The sequence below is a fragment of the Solanum stenotomum genome, chromosome 3, assembly GCF_019186545.1.
Source record: "Solanum stenotomum isolate F172 chromosome 3, ASM1918654v1, whole genome shotgun sequence".
NCBI classification, from domain to species: Eukaryota; Viridiplantae; Streptophyta; class Magnoliopsida; order Solanales; family Solanaceae; genus Solanum; species Solanum stenotomum.
Window position 1 is genome coordinate 35065751 of NC_064284.1, and position 20786 is coordinate 35086536.

General features: G+C 37.2%; 2 protein-coding genes across 3 annotated transcripts in view; one reads left to right on the top strand and one right to left on the bottom strand.

Annotated features, from left to right (window-relative positions):
• LOC125857448 (uncharacterized) overlaps positions 1–20786 on the top strand; it is a 622948-nt gene that overhangs the window by 361463 nt on the left and 240699 nt on the right. The gene's annotated exons all lie outside the window — the stretch shown is intronic.
• Positions 1–20786, bottom strand: part of LOC125857427 (protein PHOTOPERIOD-INDEPENDENT EARLY FLOWERING 1) — a 32661-nt gene that overhangs the window by 9947 nt on the left and 1928 nt on the right. The window contains exons 2-16 of one of the 2 annotated variants that reach the window (XM_049537014.1): positions 13759–13854; positions 11808–11888; positions 11606–11713; positions 11395–11475; positions 11216–11304; positions 7440–7591; positions 7288–7349; positions 5211–5346; positions 4561–4632; positions 4410–4477; positions 4187–4321; positions 3631–3681; positions 3377–3445; positions 3160–3222; positions 18–3084 (exon numbers count right to left, since the gene is read on the bottom strand). In XM_049537014.1, coding sequence (XP_049392971.1) covers positions 18–3084; positions 3160–3222; positions 3377–3445; positions 3631–3681; positions 4187–4321; positions 4410–4477; positions 4561–4632; positions 5211–5346; positions 7288–7349; positions 7440–7591; positions 11216–11304; positions 11395–11475; positions 11606–11713; positions 11808–11888; positions 13759–13818 — 4294 coding nt within the window. In that variant the 5' untranslated portion in view covers positions 13819–13854. Of the gene's footprint in view, positions 1–17; positions 3085–3159; positions 3223–3376; positions 3446–3630; positions 3682–4186; positions 4322–4409; positions 4478–4560; positions 4633–5210; positions 5347–7287; positions 7350–7439; positions 7592–11215; positions 11305–11394; positions 11476–11605; positions 11714–11807; positions 11889–13758; positions 13855–20786 lie in introns of those variants that run through there. The other variant, XM_049537015.1, reaches the window with a different exon arrangement.

Below are 20786 nucleotides of genomic sequence, written 5' to 3' on the forward strand. Positions count from 1 at the left end.
GGTTAAGATAAGCTTACTCTCGTAAACTAACGGCTCTTCATCATCATCAATCTCTGCTTCCATATCTTCCTTCAACCTTTCAATTCTATCCAATTCCCATTCAGTTTCTTCAAAATGACCTTGTGACTCAATAGCTGTCTTGTCTATGATAGGGTCCCATAACTCCAGAAAACGTACAGCATACCGATCAATTGGACGTAGCTGACTCTCGAAAGACAAGATAGCTTGTCCGGCAGCAGCAGCTGCTGCCGCCATCTGTTTGACATCAGCCAGCATGTCAATGTCATCTTCTTTACCAGCAAAAGTAATCGCTTGTTCTTTTAATGGATTGCTAACATTTGACACTGCCACAAGTTCTTTACTTGATGTTGTAACTGGGGCTTCATGATCACCAGGCTCATCAGCCTTCGTCTCATCATCATTACCAAGTTCATCATCTTCCAACCTGACAATTGCTTCTTCAGTGAACTCCTGATTGTCTACTGCCTCTTCCTCTTCAACTTTCTTCAGAGCCATGTAATCTGCCTCATCTTCTACATTTTGCAAAGCAGCCTCCACGTCAGCATTAGAAAGCTGAACCTCAGTGACATTGCTATTCTTCTCTACTTCAATATTCTTTAAGGAAACTGTTCTGTGGCCGGAGAACAATTCCATTGGATCCAGTTTCTTAAAGAATTCAGTGTTGTAACTTCCACTCTGTATAACCAAATCATCCAGAGCACGCTTCTGGTTTGCCTTTTTCAAAATATTCTCTTCAATGGTGCTCTCACTTATCAATCGATAAATGTGTACTTCACGGGTCTGGCCTATTCTATGACAGCGATCTTGAGCTTGTTGATCCATAGCTGGGTTCCAGTCACTATCATAAAAGATGACTGTGTCTGCACCCACCAAGTTGATGCCAACTCCACCACTACGGGTTGATAAAATAAACAGGAAAATCTTTGGATTCGTGTTGAAACGTTGCATCAAAGTTTGTCTCTCTTCTGGCGGAGTAGAACCATCCAAACGCATGTAAGTGTAACCATACAAATTAATGAAAGCTTCTAAAACATCAAGCATCTTTGTCATTTGGGTGAAAATTAATGCACGGTGACCTTCTGATTTTAATCGCCTCAACAAACCTGCAAGCTCCTGCAGCTTTCCACAGTCAAATTGTATAAGCCGCCTATCTGGAAAGTAGACTTGCCTTCTAACAATGGCTGGGCGAAAAGGAGTGAGAAGAGGAGAAAGAACCTCAGAACATGTCTCTTTAAAGGTTGGACTGAAAAATACAGAAGTTCCTGGTTTACTGCACCAGCAAGCAGGTGCTGGGGAACGTGCAGCAGGGATTGCAAACATGAAAGTCTCAACCTGATCAACCATTTGTTGGAATCTCTCAACTGGTGTCAGTATTGATTCCGCAAGCCTAGCGGAGTACAAAAATGACAAGGGATTACTTTTTTGACAGTAAATGCCATGAACTGGATGTTTCACAGTAACAATCTCCCGAAGACTTGTAGAATATACAGGTTTCTGCTTACACTTTATGGAATTCCACCGTGCAATAGCTGCTGCTCTCTCCTTTGCTTCTCTCAGCCTCTCCTCAGCAAGTGCCTTTTGGATCTCTTCAAATATGTTTGTTCCATGAAACTTCTTATTCCGTTTAAGTCCTTGAGAAGTTTCTTCACCATGAATCAGAGACACACGACCCTCAATCAAGCTTGATGGAGTAGCGATGGATTGAACATCATTACTCTCCCAAGATGTCATTGAAAAATCAAGATGTGTAAACAACAACCCCAAAGCACCAAGGTTGACAGTTGAAAATATACCAGGTGAAAGCATCGAGCAAATGGAAGAGCTCAAGTGCATATCAATACCACTCATATCAAAGGAGCTCACTATTGGACGTCCTTCAAATAAGTCAGGATGATTGCACACTTTACGAAGTTGCATTATTACACTTATCATCCCAAAAAAGTTTGAACTAGCTAGAGTGGCTTGTGTCTCTGAACTAGCAATAAAGTCTTCATACAAATTACGCTGCCTCCTTGAGAGCTTACAATAAATTACGTGCTCATGTTTTGAAGGAAGCTGCTTCTCCACATCCCTTTTCAAACGGCGAAGAATAAAGGGACGAAGGACATTATGCAAGCGATCAACAACTTCCTTATTAACCTTTTCTTGTCCCTCAACCATTCCAGAAATAGGATTACAGAACCAATCTTTGAATTCTTGGTGAGACTGGAAAATATGAGGCATCAAGAAATGCATTAGAGACCACAGCTCCATGAGATCATTCTGCAATGGTGTACCAGTCAAAAGTATACGCCGTTTTGAGTTAAAGTTGAGAAGTGTCTGCCATCTCTGCGATTTCCAATTCTTTATTAGATGAGCTTCATCTAAAATTAGGTATCTCCACTTCTTACGCTTGAAAACTTTGGAGTCTTGTATAACGAGTCTGTAAGTTGTGATACATATATGAAATGAGTTTGGCTTCAACCAGCCTTGCCTTTTAATCTTTCGCTCTTTAGCACTGCCAAAATATGTCAAGATTTTGAAAGCAGGACACCATTTAAGAAACTCAGTCTCCCAGTTTAGCATGACACTAGTTGGGACAACAATAAGATGAGGACCCCATATTCCTTTTTCACATGCTAGGTGAGCAAGAAGAGCAATTGTCATGATAGTCTTCCCCAAACCCATTTCATCTGCTAGGATTCCATTAAGTTTCTTCTCATACATGGTCACAAGCCAATCCAAACCAATATGTTGATACTCACGAAGGGGAAATTTTAGAAGGAAGGGGAACTTAGTCCGCACTTTGGTTGTTGAGAAGGTGCTACCCGTTGGTTGTGCGGATCTGGCAGCAGCTGCTGCATCAGCAATTATATCCTCACTCTGCCTTTCTTCCCCTGTTTTATCCACACTTTCAACTTCTTTTTCTTCGTTCTCAGCGACTGTAGTGGGCAGTACATCACACGGTCCATCATTTACTTGAATGGGTTCAGATTCATTGTGTGCTGGTGATTCCAGGAGATCATCAGAAGCAGACGCATATGATTCAGAATCATCGACAGCATCTTCATCAGTATCAAAATCCTAACAAGAGAAATGTAACAGTGGTAAAAATTAAATGTAACATCAAGTCCCATAGAAGAGCAGAGCACCACATACCTCTTTATACCTAGCAAGGAGCTCATCTAAAGGAAGTTCGCTCTCCTTTTGCAACAGCGCAATCTGAAAATTGAAAATGTACCTCATTGCGACAGCAAATGTAATATTCAACCATTTTGAAACTCTATTATACATGAGGGGAAAACTGTGGACTGGGTCTATGTATAACAGAATGCATCAGAATTTCGGAAAGAAGGTCAAGAGACTGAGCTTTTACCTCATCAGCAGCATCATTTGCCTCTGCATTTGCCAACTCCTCCTCCTCTAACAAAGTTGTTTCATCATCCTACCAATACCACACAAAGTAGTTAATTTAATGAGCCATTTCGAAGACTAGATTAGGTGACAGATGATATTACCTCAAATTCATCTTGAAAATAGAGGTACATAATATAAATGAACTGTAAAAATGATGAGATTTTGCCTCAAACAGGTTGACGCTCTGTAAACAAATGAATAATGTAGCCTTACCATATTGTATCCTTTATCTTCACCAACAGCAAGGACATAATCATCATCATCCTAAATAAAATGGAGAAAATTAAAAGGAAGGTACAAAATACTGAAGATGCTCATCGTGAAGCATACTAAGGAACCAAGGAGACAATTCTGATAGAATAAAAAACTGCATTGCATGAAAACGCGAGATGAAAAAATTGATTTTTCTTCACAAATGATAGACACTTGAATTTTCCACTAAAATCTGGATCTTCAATGATTAAATGTTATCTATTGGGACAGCATTGAAAGAAGATCACATTAGTGCAGCTCCTCTATGACAAAGCAGTAAATCATACTTGATGGTATTGGTCATGCATCAATTTAAAATCCCAAAAACAAATATATGCAGACATTCATTATGCAAGGGATAATTTTTCTAATGATAAGTAATGCAAGCTGCAAAATACATTGAACCAAGTTTTCTTGGATGTTAGCTAAAGAAAAACATATCTATAAGGTCTACACCACCACTGCAATTTTAATAATAAGCGGTTTCAATTAAAAGTTGTTAGATAAGCATCTTCACCTGTTCATCATTAAAGTCATCCAACAAATTAATTTGGTTGAACTCCTGATACTTCTTTCGAGGACTTCTTAGCTTGTCTTTCCCTAGGTCAGAACAATAATTATTTGGAACTGATAAGACCCCATTACTTTCAACCTGCATATACCAAAAAGCAGATATATCACCTTGACCACGTACCTAATTATAGTAGTCAAAGCAGTAACCATAAACACATACAACTTACAGAACGACGACCAGAAATTTCAGGTGAGCAGCCTTTGTCGGTTTCAATAGCAACATCAACATCTCTACCTGTACAACATGATTACTTCAATTAATATAAATTTCCTTGACCTTACAATTAGCAATACACAAAGAGGCCGACTGCTACTCACATTTATCCCTGCCCTTGCCAGAACTGACTGTAACATCTGCACCACTCTTCTCGGGGCTGCAGTCTCTGCTAGCTGAAAATTCACAATGATTAAGCTTAAATTAAACACATGCTTTAGATGATACTTCAACAAAATCATGTAATTGTTGCCTCTTCCTACCCTCTATTTGGCAAGTTCCTGTATCATCTCACAGTCATGACGAAAATAAATTATAACAAGAGTCTACTTGACGTGGCTTATGAGACATCCTAGGACCTTTCTAAACCTTGTGTTCTGAATACCAAGTTTGCCACGACCCAAAGTGTACCCTAGGTGTAACATGGTGTATAGGACCCCGAGAGGCCTTACACAAGCCATTTAGCATACATCATACAAGATTATAGAAATAACGACTTGGAGGTAGATAGGTTGTTTCCGAAAGACCCTCTACTCAAGTAATGATATCGAAGCAGTTTGTAAAATAAATTACAGAAGTAAAGAAGACATAACAAAAGCTCAAGTAACTATATCAACGCAGTTTGTAAGAGAAAATACAAACGTAAGGAAGACATAAAAAATAATAGAAAATGCATTACATGGCATTCAGGAAAAGAGAAGGAAGAGGCTTGAATGTGAAATACTCTACAATAACTCAATCAACCATATAGTACCTTCCCCAATTGCATAACGCTTAAGGAGCTCTTCAAGAGGTAGATCCATTTCATTTTGTAAAGCAGCCAACTCTTCTTCCCTTTCTTCTTTAGTTATAATAGCCTCATCTTCTTCAATGGTATGCTCGTCATCTTCCTAAAGCAGTATCAACATAAATGACAACATTGTTTATAGGACAACATTAGCAGAACTGCAACAAACATTATAATATCACCCTCTTAACAAAAGCTTTTCAGATGGTTATAACCCAAAATCAGATATGTTGATAAGAGAGAAAAACCAATCAAAATTAAGCCATAGGAACAGATAAAAGACCATATAATTACATCAGATGACTCAAATGAAATAGCTATGAAGATAAGAGCCCCATCTAAAACCCAATCTGAGAAGGAAGTGAGAGACAGATTAGCTTCATTACAACGAAGACTGGTATTTTTCCACAGATTCCTAGTCCTAGTCAACAAGTCAACAGGTAACTCGCAAGTACAGCTGACACAGAAAAATGGTTTTGACTTGACCCATGCACTAGATAATATACCATAACAAAGTAATAAATCCAAGAATTAGACCAGGCAGTCAATGTAGTGGAATGAGCATTATGAGGTCATAGGGTCAAATTCTAGCAGAGACAAAAAGAATTAGGTGATTTCTTTCTATTCATCCAAGCCTTGGCGGGAAGAGTTACTTGGTACCTGTGTTGGTGAGAGGTAACACGTACCCCAAGGATTTAATCAAGGTGCACGCAAGTTGGCCCAAACATCGCGATTATAAAAAAAAATAAAAAAAATAAGCTCTCTAGGACATCAGTACGGAGCAAAATGATATCCTATCAATAATGATTTCACAGAGACCAGATGATTGTAGTCGAATTCTTATCCAAAACGAATTTGAATGTAGTCAAATCCCTGTTCAGTTCTCAACCTAACAAATGCCCTAAGTAGAGTAAAGTCACACAGAAGCCAGAACTGAAGGTCAAGACACTGTATATTTTAATACTTGAACTCATTACACAAGGTACTTGAAATTTCTAACTACTCCCTCTGTCCCAATTTATGCACTTCCCTTATAAGTCAATGTCAAAAAGAATGATAACTTTCTATATTTAGTAACAATTTAGCTTTAAACTTCCCATTTTACCCTTTCTAAATATGCCACAAATATATATATATATATATGCTTATTTTAGACCCCAAGTTTCAAAAGTCATACTTCCGTTCTTAAATTTCGTGCTCAGTCAAATACCGTCACATAAAGTTGGACAAAGAGAGTACCAGTTTCTTGCTTTAGATGTTTCAGGCTAAAAGACAGTACTGCTTCCGTTTCAATTTATGTGAAAAAATTGACCTCCCCTACTTTCTACTGAAGAAAGAAAAAATAGAAAAGTTTGAACAGAACCAAGTTAAGGAAGATATGAAAACTTTTGAAATTGTGCTCTTGTTTTCATAAAAGGTCATAAAACAAAAGCACCAAACGAGTGTTGAAATATGTACAAGAGTGCAAAAACAAAAAAGATGAATCCCTTCCTAATCTTGTAAAGATTCTAAGAGGCTAAGTATTGATTCTACTTCATTTACTAATTCCTCCCTGCAACAAAAAGAAAACAACAGATGCTTGCATCATCATGTATTTATGTTGTTATACTCTGCAAGGTCATCTAAGTACATTTTAATTCGCCATAAAGATCAACCTATTGATTTGAAGCTCTTATTTCAAATAATCACAGCTCATTCCGAGCTATGATATTTAATTGAGCAGCACAAATCTCATCCCTTCCTTCATGACCCAAAAAGGGGGTGGCATGAAAGAAAATCTCCAAACTTGTTTCATCAGAAAATTTGCCTCAAAGCTAGTTTCCTAACATTAGCTTAATATTGAAGACACACCAGGCCTTATGATCACTAGTTTAGCTCAATTATAAATAATTCATGCTGCTTCACGCATTCAAGCATTTCAAGAATATATATCAAACACCTTTTCAATGATAAAACTGAATGATATCAATATGTAAGACTTCAAGAACCTACAAATATAAATAAGCATGGTATCAAAATCCACCCCAGCTATTTGAAAGCTTACCATTTCGTCTTCAGATTGCACGCCAAAGTCGTCATCAATATCACTACCAGTTGAAAGAGGTTCTGAAAATTTCAGTTTAAGTAAGAAACAGAGGGAAAGTTACTGTCAACAAGGTTCTCAATATTGGTCAGCTGTCTAGTTAATGTACTTACGAAGATATTTTCCAACACAGTCACGATTTGTTACATCCCCTTCACTCCCTTCTTTACACTGGATTCTAAATGCTTCTGGTGCAGGCAAAGAATTGGTTCGTTTGCAAGTACTTGGTGAACTTACAAGATTCTCTGCAAGCATTGTTGAGTACCTAGGATAAACAAGGAAGAATGTCTAATCATGTTATTCATTAGGTCAGTCAATTACTCAGTAAATTAACTGCAGGAGGCCCGTGCTAAGCCCGGCCAAAACTCAAGATATAAAAATAGAAATTTTAATTAAATAAGTATAATTTGTGTTACATTTTTCTACTGCATGACTAATATAATGTAGTCGCATGTTAATCTGAGTTATTTTCTATATTTAAAAATTTTTGCGCTGAAATACAAAATCAATTTGGTGTTTCTATTCGTAGTTTTAGAAGTGATAATGTCTTACAATACTTATCCTCTCAGTTCCAAGAGTTTATGATTCACCAAGGAATAATTCATCGGACATCTTGTCCGTACACCCCTCAGCAGAACGAAGTAACAGAAAGGAAGAGTACGCATCTCATTGAGACTGCTCGCACTCTTCTCATTGGATCCTATGTTCCGTTGCATTTTGGGGCGATGCAGTCCTCACTACTTGCTATTTTTTTTTATGAAGTAAGATGTTTCATTCACAAAAATACATCAAGAAGATGCATAGTTACAAGGAAAGGAAAAGGCATTAACAGAAGTCCTCACTTCTGGGCAGTGTGCATACTTATGAGTAGGTCTCCATGGGATGGGTTCCGTATACAGCTTCTTGTAGTAAGTGATTATTTCTCCTTCAATTTCAACTGGCTCTTGAGTAACTTCCCCCTATATTATTAATTAATCGATGTTGTTGTACCTTTTGTGAGAATTTGCCATTTTGTGGAAAAACTTGGTATTCTTGTCTCCTTCCTTAAGCCATAGTATTCTTGAATTTTGTCTCTATGCAATTTCCTCCTCCTTAATCAGTTCCTCATATTCTAGTAGAACTGCAACTTTTTTTGTTATTGCATCTTCTGTAAGCACTCTGTTTTCCCTCTTCATGTCCACTTCTGCCAATTGTTCTAGACTTCTAGCAATTTCTTTCGTTGTAGGCCAAGGTTTTCACTCTCCTCTTTTCTCCATTCCTTGAGTTTGTGCTTCAAAGTTTTATGTTCACAAGCCAACACATAGTCTGGTTTCCCTGAGTATCTGAATGATGACCACCAGTCTTTAACTCTGTCAACAAAGTCTTCTGATTGTAGCCCCCAATTTTCAAACTTAAAATAACTTTTATTTCTCTCCCAGCTTCCACCAATCAAAGCTATTGGAATATGATCTGAACTCAGCCTTTGCAAGGGGATCTGTTTCAGATTATTGAATTTGCCATCCCATTTTTCCGAGAACAAGATTCTATCAATCCTAGAGACTGCTACATGCTGGTCTCCTTTAACCAGCTATATGCAGCATCTTCTAGTTGTAAATCCACCAATTCCATGTCTTCTATGAAATCAGAGAACTCCTTCATACCCCATGTTCTACTGTTGCAATTTTTCTTCTCCGATATATACCTAGAGACTAGGGGAGGTAGATTAACCATGGTTAATAGTGTACTAGATGCAATACCTGCTTATATGATGTCTGTGTTTCCAGCACCAGACAATGTCATACAGAGGATAGATGCTTTGAGAAGAAGTTTTTTCTGGCAGGGAAATGAAGATAAAAAGAAGTTTCATCTAGTCAAATGGGAAGAGGTCATAAAAAATAAGAAAGAAGGGGGACTAGGGATCAGGAACATTAAGAAACAAAACAAAAGCTTAATGCTAAAATGGCTTTGGAAGTTTATGACAGGAGAGAATATGCTATGGAGAGAGGTGGTCAGGGCAAAATACGAAATGGAGAATAGGTGGATGACAAAGATGGTAACTACACCATATGGATGTGGTATCTGGAGATCAATAAGAAATCTTTGGCCTCTGTTCCTTTCTAGAATCAGATTCCAGGTGGGTAATGGAATGAAGGTGTCATTTTGGGAGGACAGATGGATAGCTCAAAGAACCCTGAAATAATTATTCCCAGACTTATATACATACTAAGCCTTCAACAAAATGCAACTGTGGCTGAAATGTGGACAGGACAGGGGTGGAACTTACATCTTAGGAGGAATCTAAATGATTGGGAGATGGGGAACATAGTGGCCTTCCATGATACAATGGCACAATTTAGCAATTTGACTAGGGAAGAAGACAAGGTTGTGTGGAAGATTGGTAGCAAAGGGGTTTTCAGTGTCAAGTCAGCTTACAAAGATCTTAATCAATCAAATTCAAATGATAGGATGGAGCTATGGCCATGGCGGATGATATGGAGACCTAAAATCCCATACAAGGTAAACTGTTTCACATGGTTACTAGCAAAGGAAGCAGTGCTGACACAAGAGAATATAAAGAAGAGGAAGTTCCAACTATGCTCAAGATGCTATTTGTGTGAGGAACAGGAAGAGACAGTCAACCATCTCTTTTTGCATTGCAAATGGACAGATCAATTATGGAGAATATTCAGCAGCCTTAGAAAGATCACTTGGGTGAAACCAAGAAACATAGCACAACTCCTAAATTGTTGGATCAATATTGGCAATACTACAATTAAGGAGGAGAGATGGAGGATTGTCCCAGCTTGTATATGGTGGACAGTGTGGAAAGAAAGGAATCAAAGATGTTTTGAGGGCAAGAAGAACAATGTGCAGAATTTCAAGATGAATTGTATAGCTCTTTATTATTTTTGGTGTAAACAGAAAGTCTTAGTACAGGCAGAAGAACTTTTTGATGTTTTAGACTATTTGTGACAAAAAGCACAAATGGAGTCAGTCTAGTTTGTAATACTTTTGGAAGAGGGGCTACTTTGATGTAGTATACCTGTGGATAAATAGAAGAAAAAGTTACCATTCTCAAAAAAAAAAATATACCTAGAGACATTGAAATCTCCACACAGTGCGCAGGGCGCTTCAAACAATCCCCTTACTGAACCCAATTCTTCCCACACTAGTCTCCTCTCCTTGTAGTTGCTTGGAGCATACACTCCAGTTATGTGGCAATTGTAGTTCTGGGTTTGGGATTCGAACCTACAAGTAATGGAGTAGATTTCTATTTCTAAGACCTCCCCCTTTCATGCCCTCTCATCCCACATCAAAATGATTCCGCCTCTTGTTCCACTGGCTTCCAGACATGCTTGTCTGATCCATCTACCTCCCCAAACCTGATTCGCTACTTCTGTGATATTTCCCACAAGCTTTGTTTCTTGGAGACAGATGATGTCTGCCCTCCATTCGAAAATTAAGCTTTTGACAGTCTCCCTCTTCTCGATGTTGTTCAATCCCCTGACGTTCCATGACACTAGTTTAAACTTCATCTTGCAACTAGAGTGGTGTTTCTCCCATTATTCCTATTCCCCGAGCTTTTGAATTTTACATCAAATGAGACAAGACTTTTAAGCTCTTGTGCACCTTTGAGACTTTTATTAATAATTAAATACCACTATTAATTTTTTTTAAATAATGTAAAAGGTGCCCTAATAAGGGGCAAGTAGAAATACTTACAAAGCTACACTATACACCAATTATGGAGGCCCAGGAAGGAGTGGTTTTAAGAAAACGAATAAGAGCAAAAATGGGAATATGCAGGGAAAAGCCAATTGCAGCTGCTTGTAAGCATCAAAGAGGGTCTTATTAGCAATAAAAACAACATCAGAGAAACAGGAAAGCAAAAAGGGGGAAAGAACTGAACCTTTCTGTTTGTCCAAGAAGAAACTCTAGCTGCTTATCAAGTGTTTTCTTCTTCTTCTCATCTACCTCTAACTGATGCTTGTAAAGAACCTGACATATGAAACACGTGTGAATAATCTGTCAAGCTCAAGACTGGGAAAAACAACTGGGTTTGAAAGTTCTCCAGATAATGAATTTTACCAGCTTCTCTATTTTCAACCAAAATTTTTTGATGTCCTTTGAGATATTGAGTGCAACTTTACGCAGACGTTGCTCTTCTTCCTGATGAAATATTATAGAAGAGAAATAAGAAATTTAGCAATGTAATTAGTAAGAAATGCAATACCTACTGAAGTGTCGGACACTAGTATGAAAATATTCACGCACAGGAAGAAGCGAATAAAATAACAACCTTAACTCGCTTTTCTCCCCGTGTCGCCTGATCAAGCATTCCCTTGCTAGCTCGTATAGCAACCTTCTTTGCTTGAGTCAACTTCCACTTCCTCTCTGATTCAAAGTCCTGATAAACAAGAAATCTTCCTCAGAATAACTTCATTGACATTCATCTAGCAGCTAACACAATTGCTCCTGAAATAGGAAAGGACTTTATATACCTTCGACAACCAGACCATCTCCTCAAGAACATGATCCCAGTGTGTTTTAGGTCGTTGAGGTTCTTTAGGTGCTTCAAGACCCTAAATACAAATCAAGAAAATAAGCAAACAGAAGATGTAGTACACAAGAAAGGACAAGGTACCCCCTGATTATTCATTCATGTAGCTACTGTAGATTATTTTTTTATTTTTTTGAAATAGGTAACTTTGTATATTTCTATATATGTAAGATCAATCAGTACATTGTTTGTACTTGCACCATATTTACATCAAAAGACTCTTAAGAAACTGAACCTATTCTAGTCTTCTAGAGGGAGTGTCTACACCTATAAGACTATGAAAGGGACGATTGTTACCTACCCGTGATTGAACAAATTCCATCAGTATGTCCTTCATCTATCAACTTATTAGGTAGATAATCATAACCTACCCGTGATTGAACAAACTCCATCAGTATATCCTTCATCTATCTGCTAATTAGGTAGATTTTTTTTATGTGATTATCTGTATATCTGATCTACTAATTAGGAAGCAGAAAATAAATTGATCTATATGATACAATTGCTAGGACAAAAAAAAGGGTCCAAATAGATTTTAAAACTAGTGATACTGATTTGTATTATGTTCCACATTTTAATTTTCCATATTGCCCCATCCTTATAGCTGGATCAAGAAAGAACCTCTTATCCTAAAGAATGTCCTTAAGCTTCCTTTCTTTGGGTGTAGGACCTTTTCCTAGGAGCTCACAAAAAGATAGCAAATTTAGATGGTTCTTTCATGCTTCCTCTCTTTTTTTGAACCGGGCCCTCATGCTTCCATTCTTTCTATTTCAAACATGTGCTTTTTGTCTAATTCTTTATCGAGTATCACTAGTTATATTGCATAGCATTAACCACAATTGGTTAGCTATGTGACAAAAGCATGTGCAGATTACAACACTACTAGGCTAGATGGCCGTTTTGTAATCATTAATCTGCTGCCATAGTTCAATCATGTAACCTTCTGATACTCAGCATGTTCCAGTCAAGAATATCAAAGAACAAAAGAGAATAAAAGAGGGTGGAATAAGTATAACGAATTAATCAACCAAAAGATCACCTTGCAACTTTGGATCAATCAATGGAGAAGTCCAAAAAAAAACATTAAACAACTGCATGGACTTGAATGGTAATATTATATAATTCCATATTTACAGGTATCTTTGTCATTCTCCAAGAATTATAGCACTGGCATCATCTACGAGGGTGGGTATCCAAATTGCTTTCAAACAAAAACAAAAAAAAAAAAAACATCCAGGCATTGATAGATATCAAAGCAGCAGCTAAATGTTCTACCTATTAACCCTTTCATGTCAACTGATGATACATCCAAGGGTTCAGCCGAAACAAAATTATGAACAGACTCCATTCTAGATAAGAGCCTTCTGGCCTAAATTAGATGCACACATGATTCCCTTCTGTGGGCCTTTAATTGAGATATCATTCAGGAATAAAGGCTTGAGAACATCTTCAGCACATGACCAATTCTAAATTATTATCGCTGAATCACACTGCCAAGGGTTGGTCTATCACCCATGCTTAGATTAATCTTAGGCTAAACACCAATCCATTAAAACTCTGTGCGTTCTTTTCTTCGACAAGTTCATTCACACTCTTGGCATACTGCTATGCTATTATCATGTATACTTGCTCGGACTAAAAAGGAATAATGCATAGATCAAAACAGTCATACTTGCCAAAAGATGAAAGAAGAAAAAGTCATGTGGAATTAGTCGAGGTGTGCCAAAGCTAGCCTGGACACCACAGTCATCAAAAAAAAAAAAGCATCCACCTTGCGACTGCCGGTATAAAAGAACATGGATCGAACATAAAAAAATTAATACAGAAAAATCCAAACCTCAAATGATAGCTTCTAAGTGCAAGGATGATTGCAACTAAGATGTAATTCATACCTTTTGGCGTCGTACGCGCGTTTCATGGTCCGGCTTACACTTATACCCTTTAGAAGCCATGATAATCTCAAGATATATACACCATGATTCCGGCTTCTACACGAAAAATCATAAATTAGCACAACCACACACTTATCTCCATAACATAGAAGAAAATAGGAAACAAAAAATGAATTCAAGAATATAGATACACCTAGCTTAACTAGATCAAATAAAGTATGTAGGTACAGATAATAAACAACTTCCAGAGAGGAATGTCAAACAAGTGGTGTCTATCCACTGCATAAGAACTCATTGTCAATATCTTGCTTCACCACCACCACCCCAAGAAGTAAACATCCCAAGTAAATTTCAACATACATGAAGGGACTGTCAATTTCCCACCTCTGGGATTTCATTGGGTATGTAGTTGTTGTTGAAGGGACTGTCAATAGCCTGGAACACGTTCAGATCCTATTTAATAGATCAAGTCCTGGTGAGTAAAATGGTTCATGACATTGAAAGGCATATGAAACAATCCTCAATTGCAGCCTTCAGGCGGAATAATGTAGTGATTATGATCTTATTGAGGAGAAGGGAGGCTAGTAGTTTTTGCCAGATGACCAAAGCTAGGGAAGGTGACATGGATGCTTTCTCATTATTCATTATGATTCTTGACCGAAGGGAAATCAGGTTTTGGCATGATCCAAGGCTCGGGATCTCTCCCAGACACTTCCCTATTCTCTACCATTGTTTCATTTCTCAGAATGCACTGATCGCCAATTTCAAACAAGACCAGAGATGGTCCATAACACCCAGAAGAAATCTCAATGATTGGGAAGTCGAGGACTACATCCAATTGATCCTTCTACTCAGTAATTTCTTTCCAGAAACATCTCTACCCGGCTACATTTTCGGGAAACCACACTCTGAAGGGCTGAAGGGCACTTCTCTGTAAAAAGCTGCTACAATGCCCTCGCGGTTTCAAACCCTGCTTTAGTTCCTTGGCCTTGAAAAGCAATTTGGAATAGCAACTTCCCTTCAAGGGTCAAATATTCCCCCTGGATTTGTTATCATTAAGCCATATTTTAATGATGGCAATACTGATTTATGTATATCTATTCCTATCCAGGGCCTATTTGTAGAACAATGGTGAAGTAAATTCGATAAGTAGAAAACAAATAAGGAGACTTTGATGCAATCCAGAAGCCAGAGGACAAAGTGAAGACCACTAAAGGCCCAAACTAAGCAAAAGAAGGAAAAATTACCTAAATACACAACTTATTTTACTATATTCTCTAAAATTCTCTACCATTTGAAAAAATTACAAAAATCCCTACTCTCTCCTATTCTCAGATACATCACTCTTACGTGATGTATTAGGACAGGTGTGTCTTGTATCAACAAAGGTAAAGTATCGGGACATTGAGCGATGTATCGGGATAGGTTGGGTCAGAGTAGGGGATAGATACACTGTTTTTTTTCCATAAAATAGCTAATGCACACCGGAGAGTTAACACAATTGATAAGCTAAAAATCAATGAGGTGTTGGTGACTTGAACCAGAAGAGGTGAAAAAGGTGACAATTGAATACTATGAAAATTTGTACTCAAAAACTGAAGATTGGAGGCTTGACCTGAATATGAGAGATTGTCCTGTGGTCAATGAAGAAGACAACAATATGCTGACAGCCCCTTTTGAAGAACAGGAAATCACAGATGCCATTAGATCCTGTGTTGGGGACAAGGCACTAGGACCGGATGGCTTTACAGTGGCTTTCTTCATCCAATGCTGGAGCATCATCAGTAATGAGGTAGTGGCAGCAGTCAAGGCTTTCCACAAAGAGGGGACTTTCGTGAAAAGCATAAATGTTACTTTTGTGGCATTAATTCCAAAAAGGGTAGGAGCAACGGAGCTTAATGATGAGCATCATCAGTAATGAGGTAGTGGCAGCAATCAAGACTTGAGGGGACTTTCGTGAAAAGCATAAATGTTACTTTTGTGGCATTAATTCCAAAAAGGGTAGGAGCAACGGAGCTTAATGATTTTAGGCCCATAAGTCTTGTGGGAGGAGTATATAAAATCATTGCGAAGGTCCTAGTAGAAAGGCTGAAAAGAGTGATGCATAATCTAGTAAACAAGCAACAAATGACTTTCATCAAGAACAAACAGATCATGGATGCAGTGCTGGTGGCAAATGAGTGTGTAGACTCAAGACAAAAAGACAAAGAAGTAGGGATTTTAGGTAAACTGGACATCTAGAAAGCATATGATCACCTAAATTGGGACTTCTTAATGAATATGCTATAGAGGACAGGTTTTGGTTCAAGGTGGCTTAATGGATCAAACAGTGTATCAGCACAATAAAGTTGTTTTTTTTTTAAAACTGGTAACTTTGCCTATATATGTTAGAATTTGAATCTTACAAGAGTTGTAGTAGCCCCATATTTACAAAGTACTACCTACATCTATGACTCTATGATCCTATGTTTATAATGAGTCTAAAACATCAATAATAGAGATGGGATCATGTAAAAGTAATTGATTACACCAAAAACACAGTGGCAAGATGCAATTAAGCTTAATCTGTTGCATATTGTTCTCTATGCTATCAAAACACCTAGAATTCCTCTCCTTCCATATTGTCCACCAAATGCTTGCTGGGACTATCCTCCACCTGCCTCTATTCTTGGCCAACAACCCAGCTTGTTAAGGCCTCTGTAATTTTCCTAGGCATGCTCCATGCTATTCCTCTGAGGTTCAAAAACAATCTCCATAGTTGTCCTGTAATTCTACAATTTAGGAATAGATGATTCACAGTTTCTGCCTGCTCCCTACACAAGAAGCACCTGGGGCTTAAAATTATCCCTCTTTTCATTAGGTTCTCTTGGGTAAGCCACTGCCTCCTTTGCCAAAAGCCACACAAAGCATGCCACTATATATGGTATTTTGGTTTTCCAAATGTTCTTCAATGGCCAACTGCTTGGCTGTTGGTTGTGGTTCATTTTCATGTACGCTTTGCTCACTTCGTATGTGCCTTTCTCATCTCCCTTCCACCATAGTTCATCTATTCCCAACCCACTGAATTGCTCAATCTTGTTGATGAAATCTGCCATTCTTGGTATTTCCCAATCATTGAATTGCCTTCTGAAGTTGAATCTCCATCCCTCTGTTGTCCATAATTCTGCCATGGTACTCTGTTGGTGTAGTACTAATGAGTAGATATCTGGAAATAACCTTTATAAGTTGCCTTCTTCATGCCATTCACCTTTCTAGAACCTAGTTTTAGCCCCATTGTTCGCCTTGATCTTGAAGAAGCACTTCAGTTCATTCCAGAGATCTTTGATGGATCTCCATAAGCTAACTCCATAAGGAGTTGTAATTTCCTTAGTCATCCATCTGTCTTCCTCCTCATACTTAACTTCTATGACTCTTCCCCATAGTGTCTCTTTATCATTGGCATACTTCCATAGCCATTCCATTCCGAGTGTCTTACTAAGAGTATCCAGATTCTTTATCCCCAAACCTCCAAACTTCTTGTCAATCTACTTGTCAGAGGTCAAACGTTCACAACTTTTCGTTATTGTTACTTTGTTACTTAACAAAATTTATAGGAGAAAAATAAATTTGAAACAACAGCAAAATAATATTGTTGACCCTTTTAGAAATTGATTCTTCATTAAACTGTTGCCTTGAAGGCCCTTCTAGATGCTTCATCAATGCAACTTTACGACTTTTTCAGAAATATGTATGTATAATTGTTGCATTATGAAAGTACAAGTAGATCAAAATGTTGGATCCTAGACTCATGTTGAAGAAATATTCTCGAACATTAAAAAAATTAAAAATGAGTCTAACCTAGATAACTCAAGCGCTCAGCAATGACTTGGGACATGAAGGACAACAAATCTATGTTAATAGACATATCTTTTGTAGCTAAGATATTACTTTTATTTAGAGCAGGTTTTGTTTCATATTCTTCAAATTAAGCTTGCCGAAAATAGTCATAACTCACACCAAAAATATTTAGAAGAGCTGAATGAGAAGGAAAAAAATGAAAAACATTAAAAGGACGAAATCTTTGTCCAAGTGAGATCATATACATACCAAATGATAAATAATCAATCAATACAATTTTAAGGAGACAACAAAACATCAAGAATAAACATACATTAAAGGGAGTAAACTATGAGATATCCAATGATGATAACAAATCATTCTAACCAGAAAAGTTCTCATGTTTTGAAATAACATACCTCAAAAAATTGACGAACACTTCAATCAAATTTCAATCCTTAAAGTACTCATAATATCCACCCACCGACAAAATTTAGTAAAAATAGATAACAACATAAAAACCATAAAATATGGGCATGCAAAGTTATTAACTCTCAAAGGATTTTCTAAAGAACACAAAATCTCATCCTTGTATGTGAAGGAATGACGTTGTTGATGAAGAAATTAGAGATTTGTAAGGGCTTTTTTTATTGTACCTTCAACAATTCAAGTAGAGAAAACTTGCTTGAATACTCAATTAATGTTTGTTATTTAAACAGTACTAACAAATACTTATAACAATAATTTTGCAGAAACATAAACAACAAAGTTTAAAGCATGTACTCAAAAATAACAATTAATAATATAAGCATAAATTAATAACGGTAAAAAACATACTAGGATATGTAACAATAGAATGAAAAAGATCAAGCTCACTGAATGCACAGTGTCCCCTTAAGGAAATTATTCCCCTCTAGTACCCGAGGTTTAAAGGAATAGATCCTCTCAGGATAAAGTGATTCTATTCACAAGTGTATTGATACAAAAACAATGGTGCCAATAAATCATTCAACAGGAGCAAAGTACACAAATATTTAATTGTCCAAAAGAAGAGAAGAACTTCAAAATTTTTGTTGTTTTAAAATGAGAGGAAATTCTTCTATTTATAGACAACAAAGGGCATGTGAACAAATGCTTATTGTGTCTTATCGGAAAAGTTACAACCCTTCAGAAAGGTCACAACCCTTCATAAAAGTCACAACTTTTCATAAAAGTCGCAACTCTTCATATAAGTCGCAACTCTTCATATAAGTCGCAACTCTTAATAAAAGTCGCAACTCTTCATAGAAGTCGCAACTTTTCATAGAAGTCACAACTTTTCATGAAAGGGGAAGGCTTATTTTGGAAATAAAATAAATTAAAAGGGAATCCTGGTTTGTGATGGCGCCACGTAGACGGGTCTAGGGTTCTCTTTTATATATATATATATTATGATTACTTTAGTACTTTCTTTTACTAAAACTTATGCAATATGAAGGTCAATTAAAATCTTAAAACTCCATTTCTAGTAAATCACCATACCCTGAAATAGAATAGAGGAGGTACAAGGTTTGCTATATAATAGTTAAACATACCTTCCTAAATTATTAAAAATAGGAAGGTATGTTCAACTATTACATTCACTTTTTTCTTGGTAAAATTTGTATCAAGTGCAAAGAGAAAACAAGTCTAATTGCCAAAACAACAAATAGCAAATTCGATAACAATTAGTGTGATGATAAAAAAGATCCAATGGCCATCATGCCATTTCAGTTTAGAGAAGTCATAAGCAAATTATAGCCACCTGCACTTAAAATAAAGACAGAAAGTAGAACCTCTAGTTGCAATAAGAAAGGAGACCAAACATGACAAATTATGGAAGATGCTTTGACGTCTAAAGGAAATTACAAAATGAGCACTCATCAAAAACTATGCTTAAAGAGTTGCAAATTTATACCTTATCAAAACAAAGAAAAAGAACACGGAATTTGTCTCCAAACCCATTACAACATGTTGTGAGGAACTTTTTTCCAACTTGACTTAGAAATATGTGTTCATTGCCCTTCTAAAAAGAGAAATATATAATCATTGTTCCTAGGTTATGTTATTAGGTGCATTCCTATTAAGGAGAGGAAACTCAAACCTCAATATCAAATGGAAACATGGAAGTCACTCATTTACATTATGCAGATGACACCTTAATATTTTGTGATGCTAATGAAGGACAAATATTGGTTTTAAGATCAATCTTTGTGCCATTTGAAGGAGTCTCAGGTTTGCATGTCAACTGGAGAAAAAGCTAGTAGTATCCTAATAATGTCTCTAATATGGAGGAACTATCTTGGATTATTTTATTTTATTTTTTTTGGGGGGTGGGGGGGGAGGTTTCTTGCCTACCATTTATCTGGGCATGCCCTTAGGTGCCAAATCAAAGGCTTTGAACACCTGGAATCCGTAATTGAAAAGTGTGAGAAGAAGCTTGCCAGATATATGTTCTAGAGAGGCAAAGTCACTCTAATTTATTTAGTTTTAGATGCCTTTCCTACTTATATGATGTCTATCTTCCCATTCTTGATGGAGTGATACAAAGACAGGATAAAACTAGGAGGGATTTTTTATGGAAAGGGACTAAGGGAAATGATTCCACTGTCCAACATTCAGTCAAGTGGAACAAGGTTCACTGGGGAAGAAACATGGGTGTCTGGGAATAAGGAACCTGAAAAAGCAAAGCAAAGCCCTTAGACTAAAGTGGTTATGGAGGTATTCTCAAGAGCCTCAACCATACTGGGAAAAGTAATTCAAGAAGATTATGAAGAGGAGAACAAGTGGACGACAAAGGAGGTTCTTACACCATGGGGGCCTATGGAAGTCCATCAAAATCTTGTGGCCTCTCTTGAAGATCAATACAACCATCAGGGTAGGAAATGGCAATAAGATTTCATTTTGGGAGGATAAATGGTTGGGCACTTCTAGTCTAAAAAGTATCTTTTCTAGAGATGCATGTCTTGGTAGTGAATAAATAAGTGAGTGTAGCTAAGGTTAGGACACAACATGGATGGAATTTCTAATTTAGAAGGAATTTCAATGAATGGGAAATCACGATCGTGACTGAATTTTTGGAAGGTTGGAAATTTTTACAGGAACATAGGAGGAACGTGATAGATTATGGTGGTGCAGAAATAACAAAGACACATTCAAGGTAAATTGTGCATATAAGTTGCTAAATCAAGGTG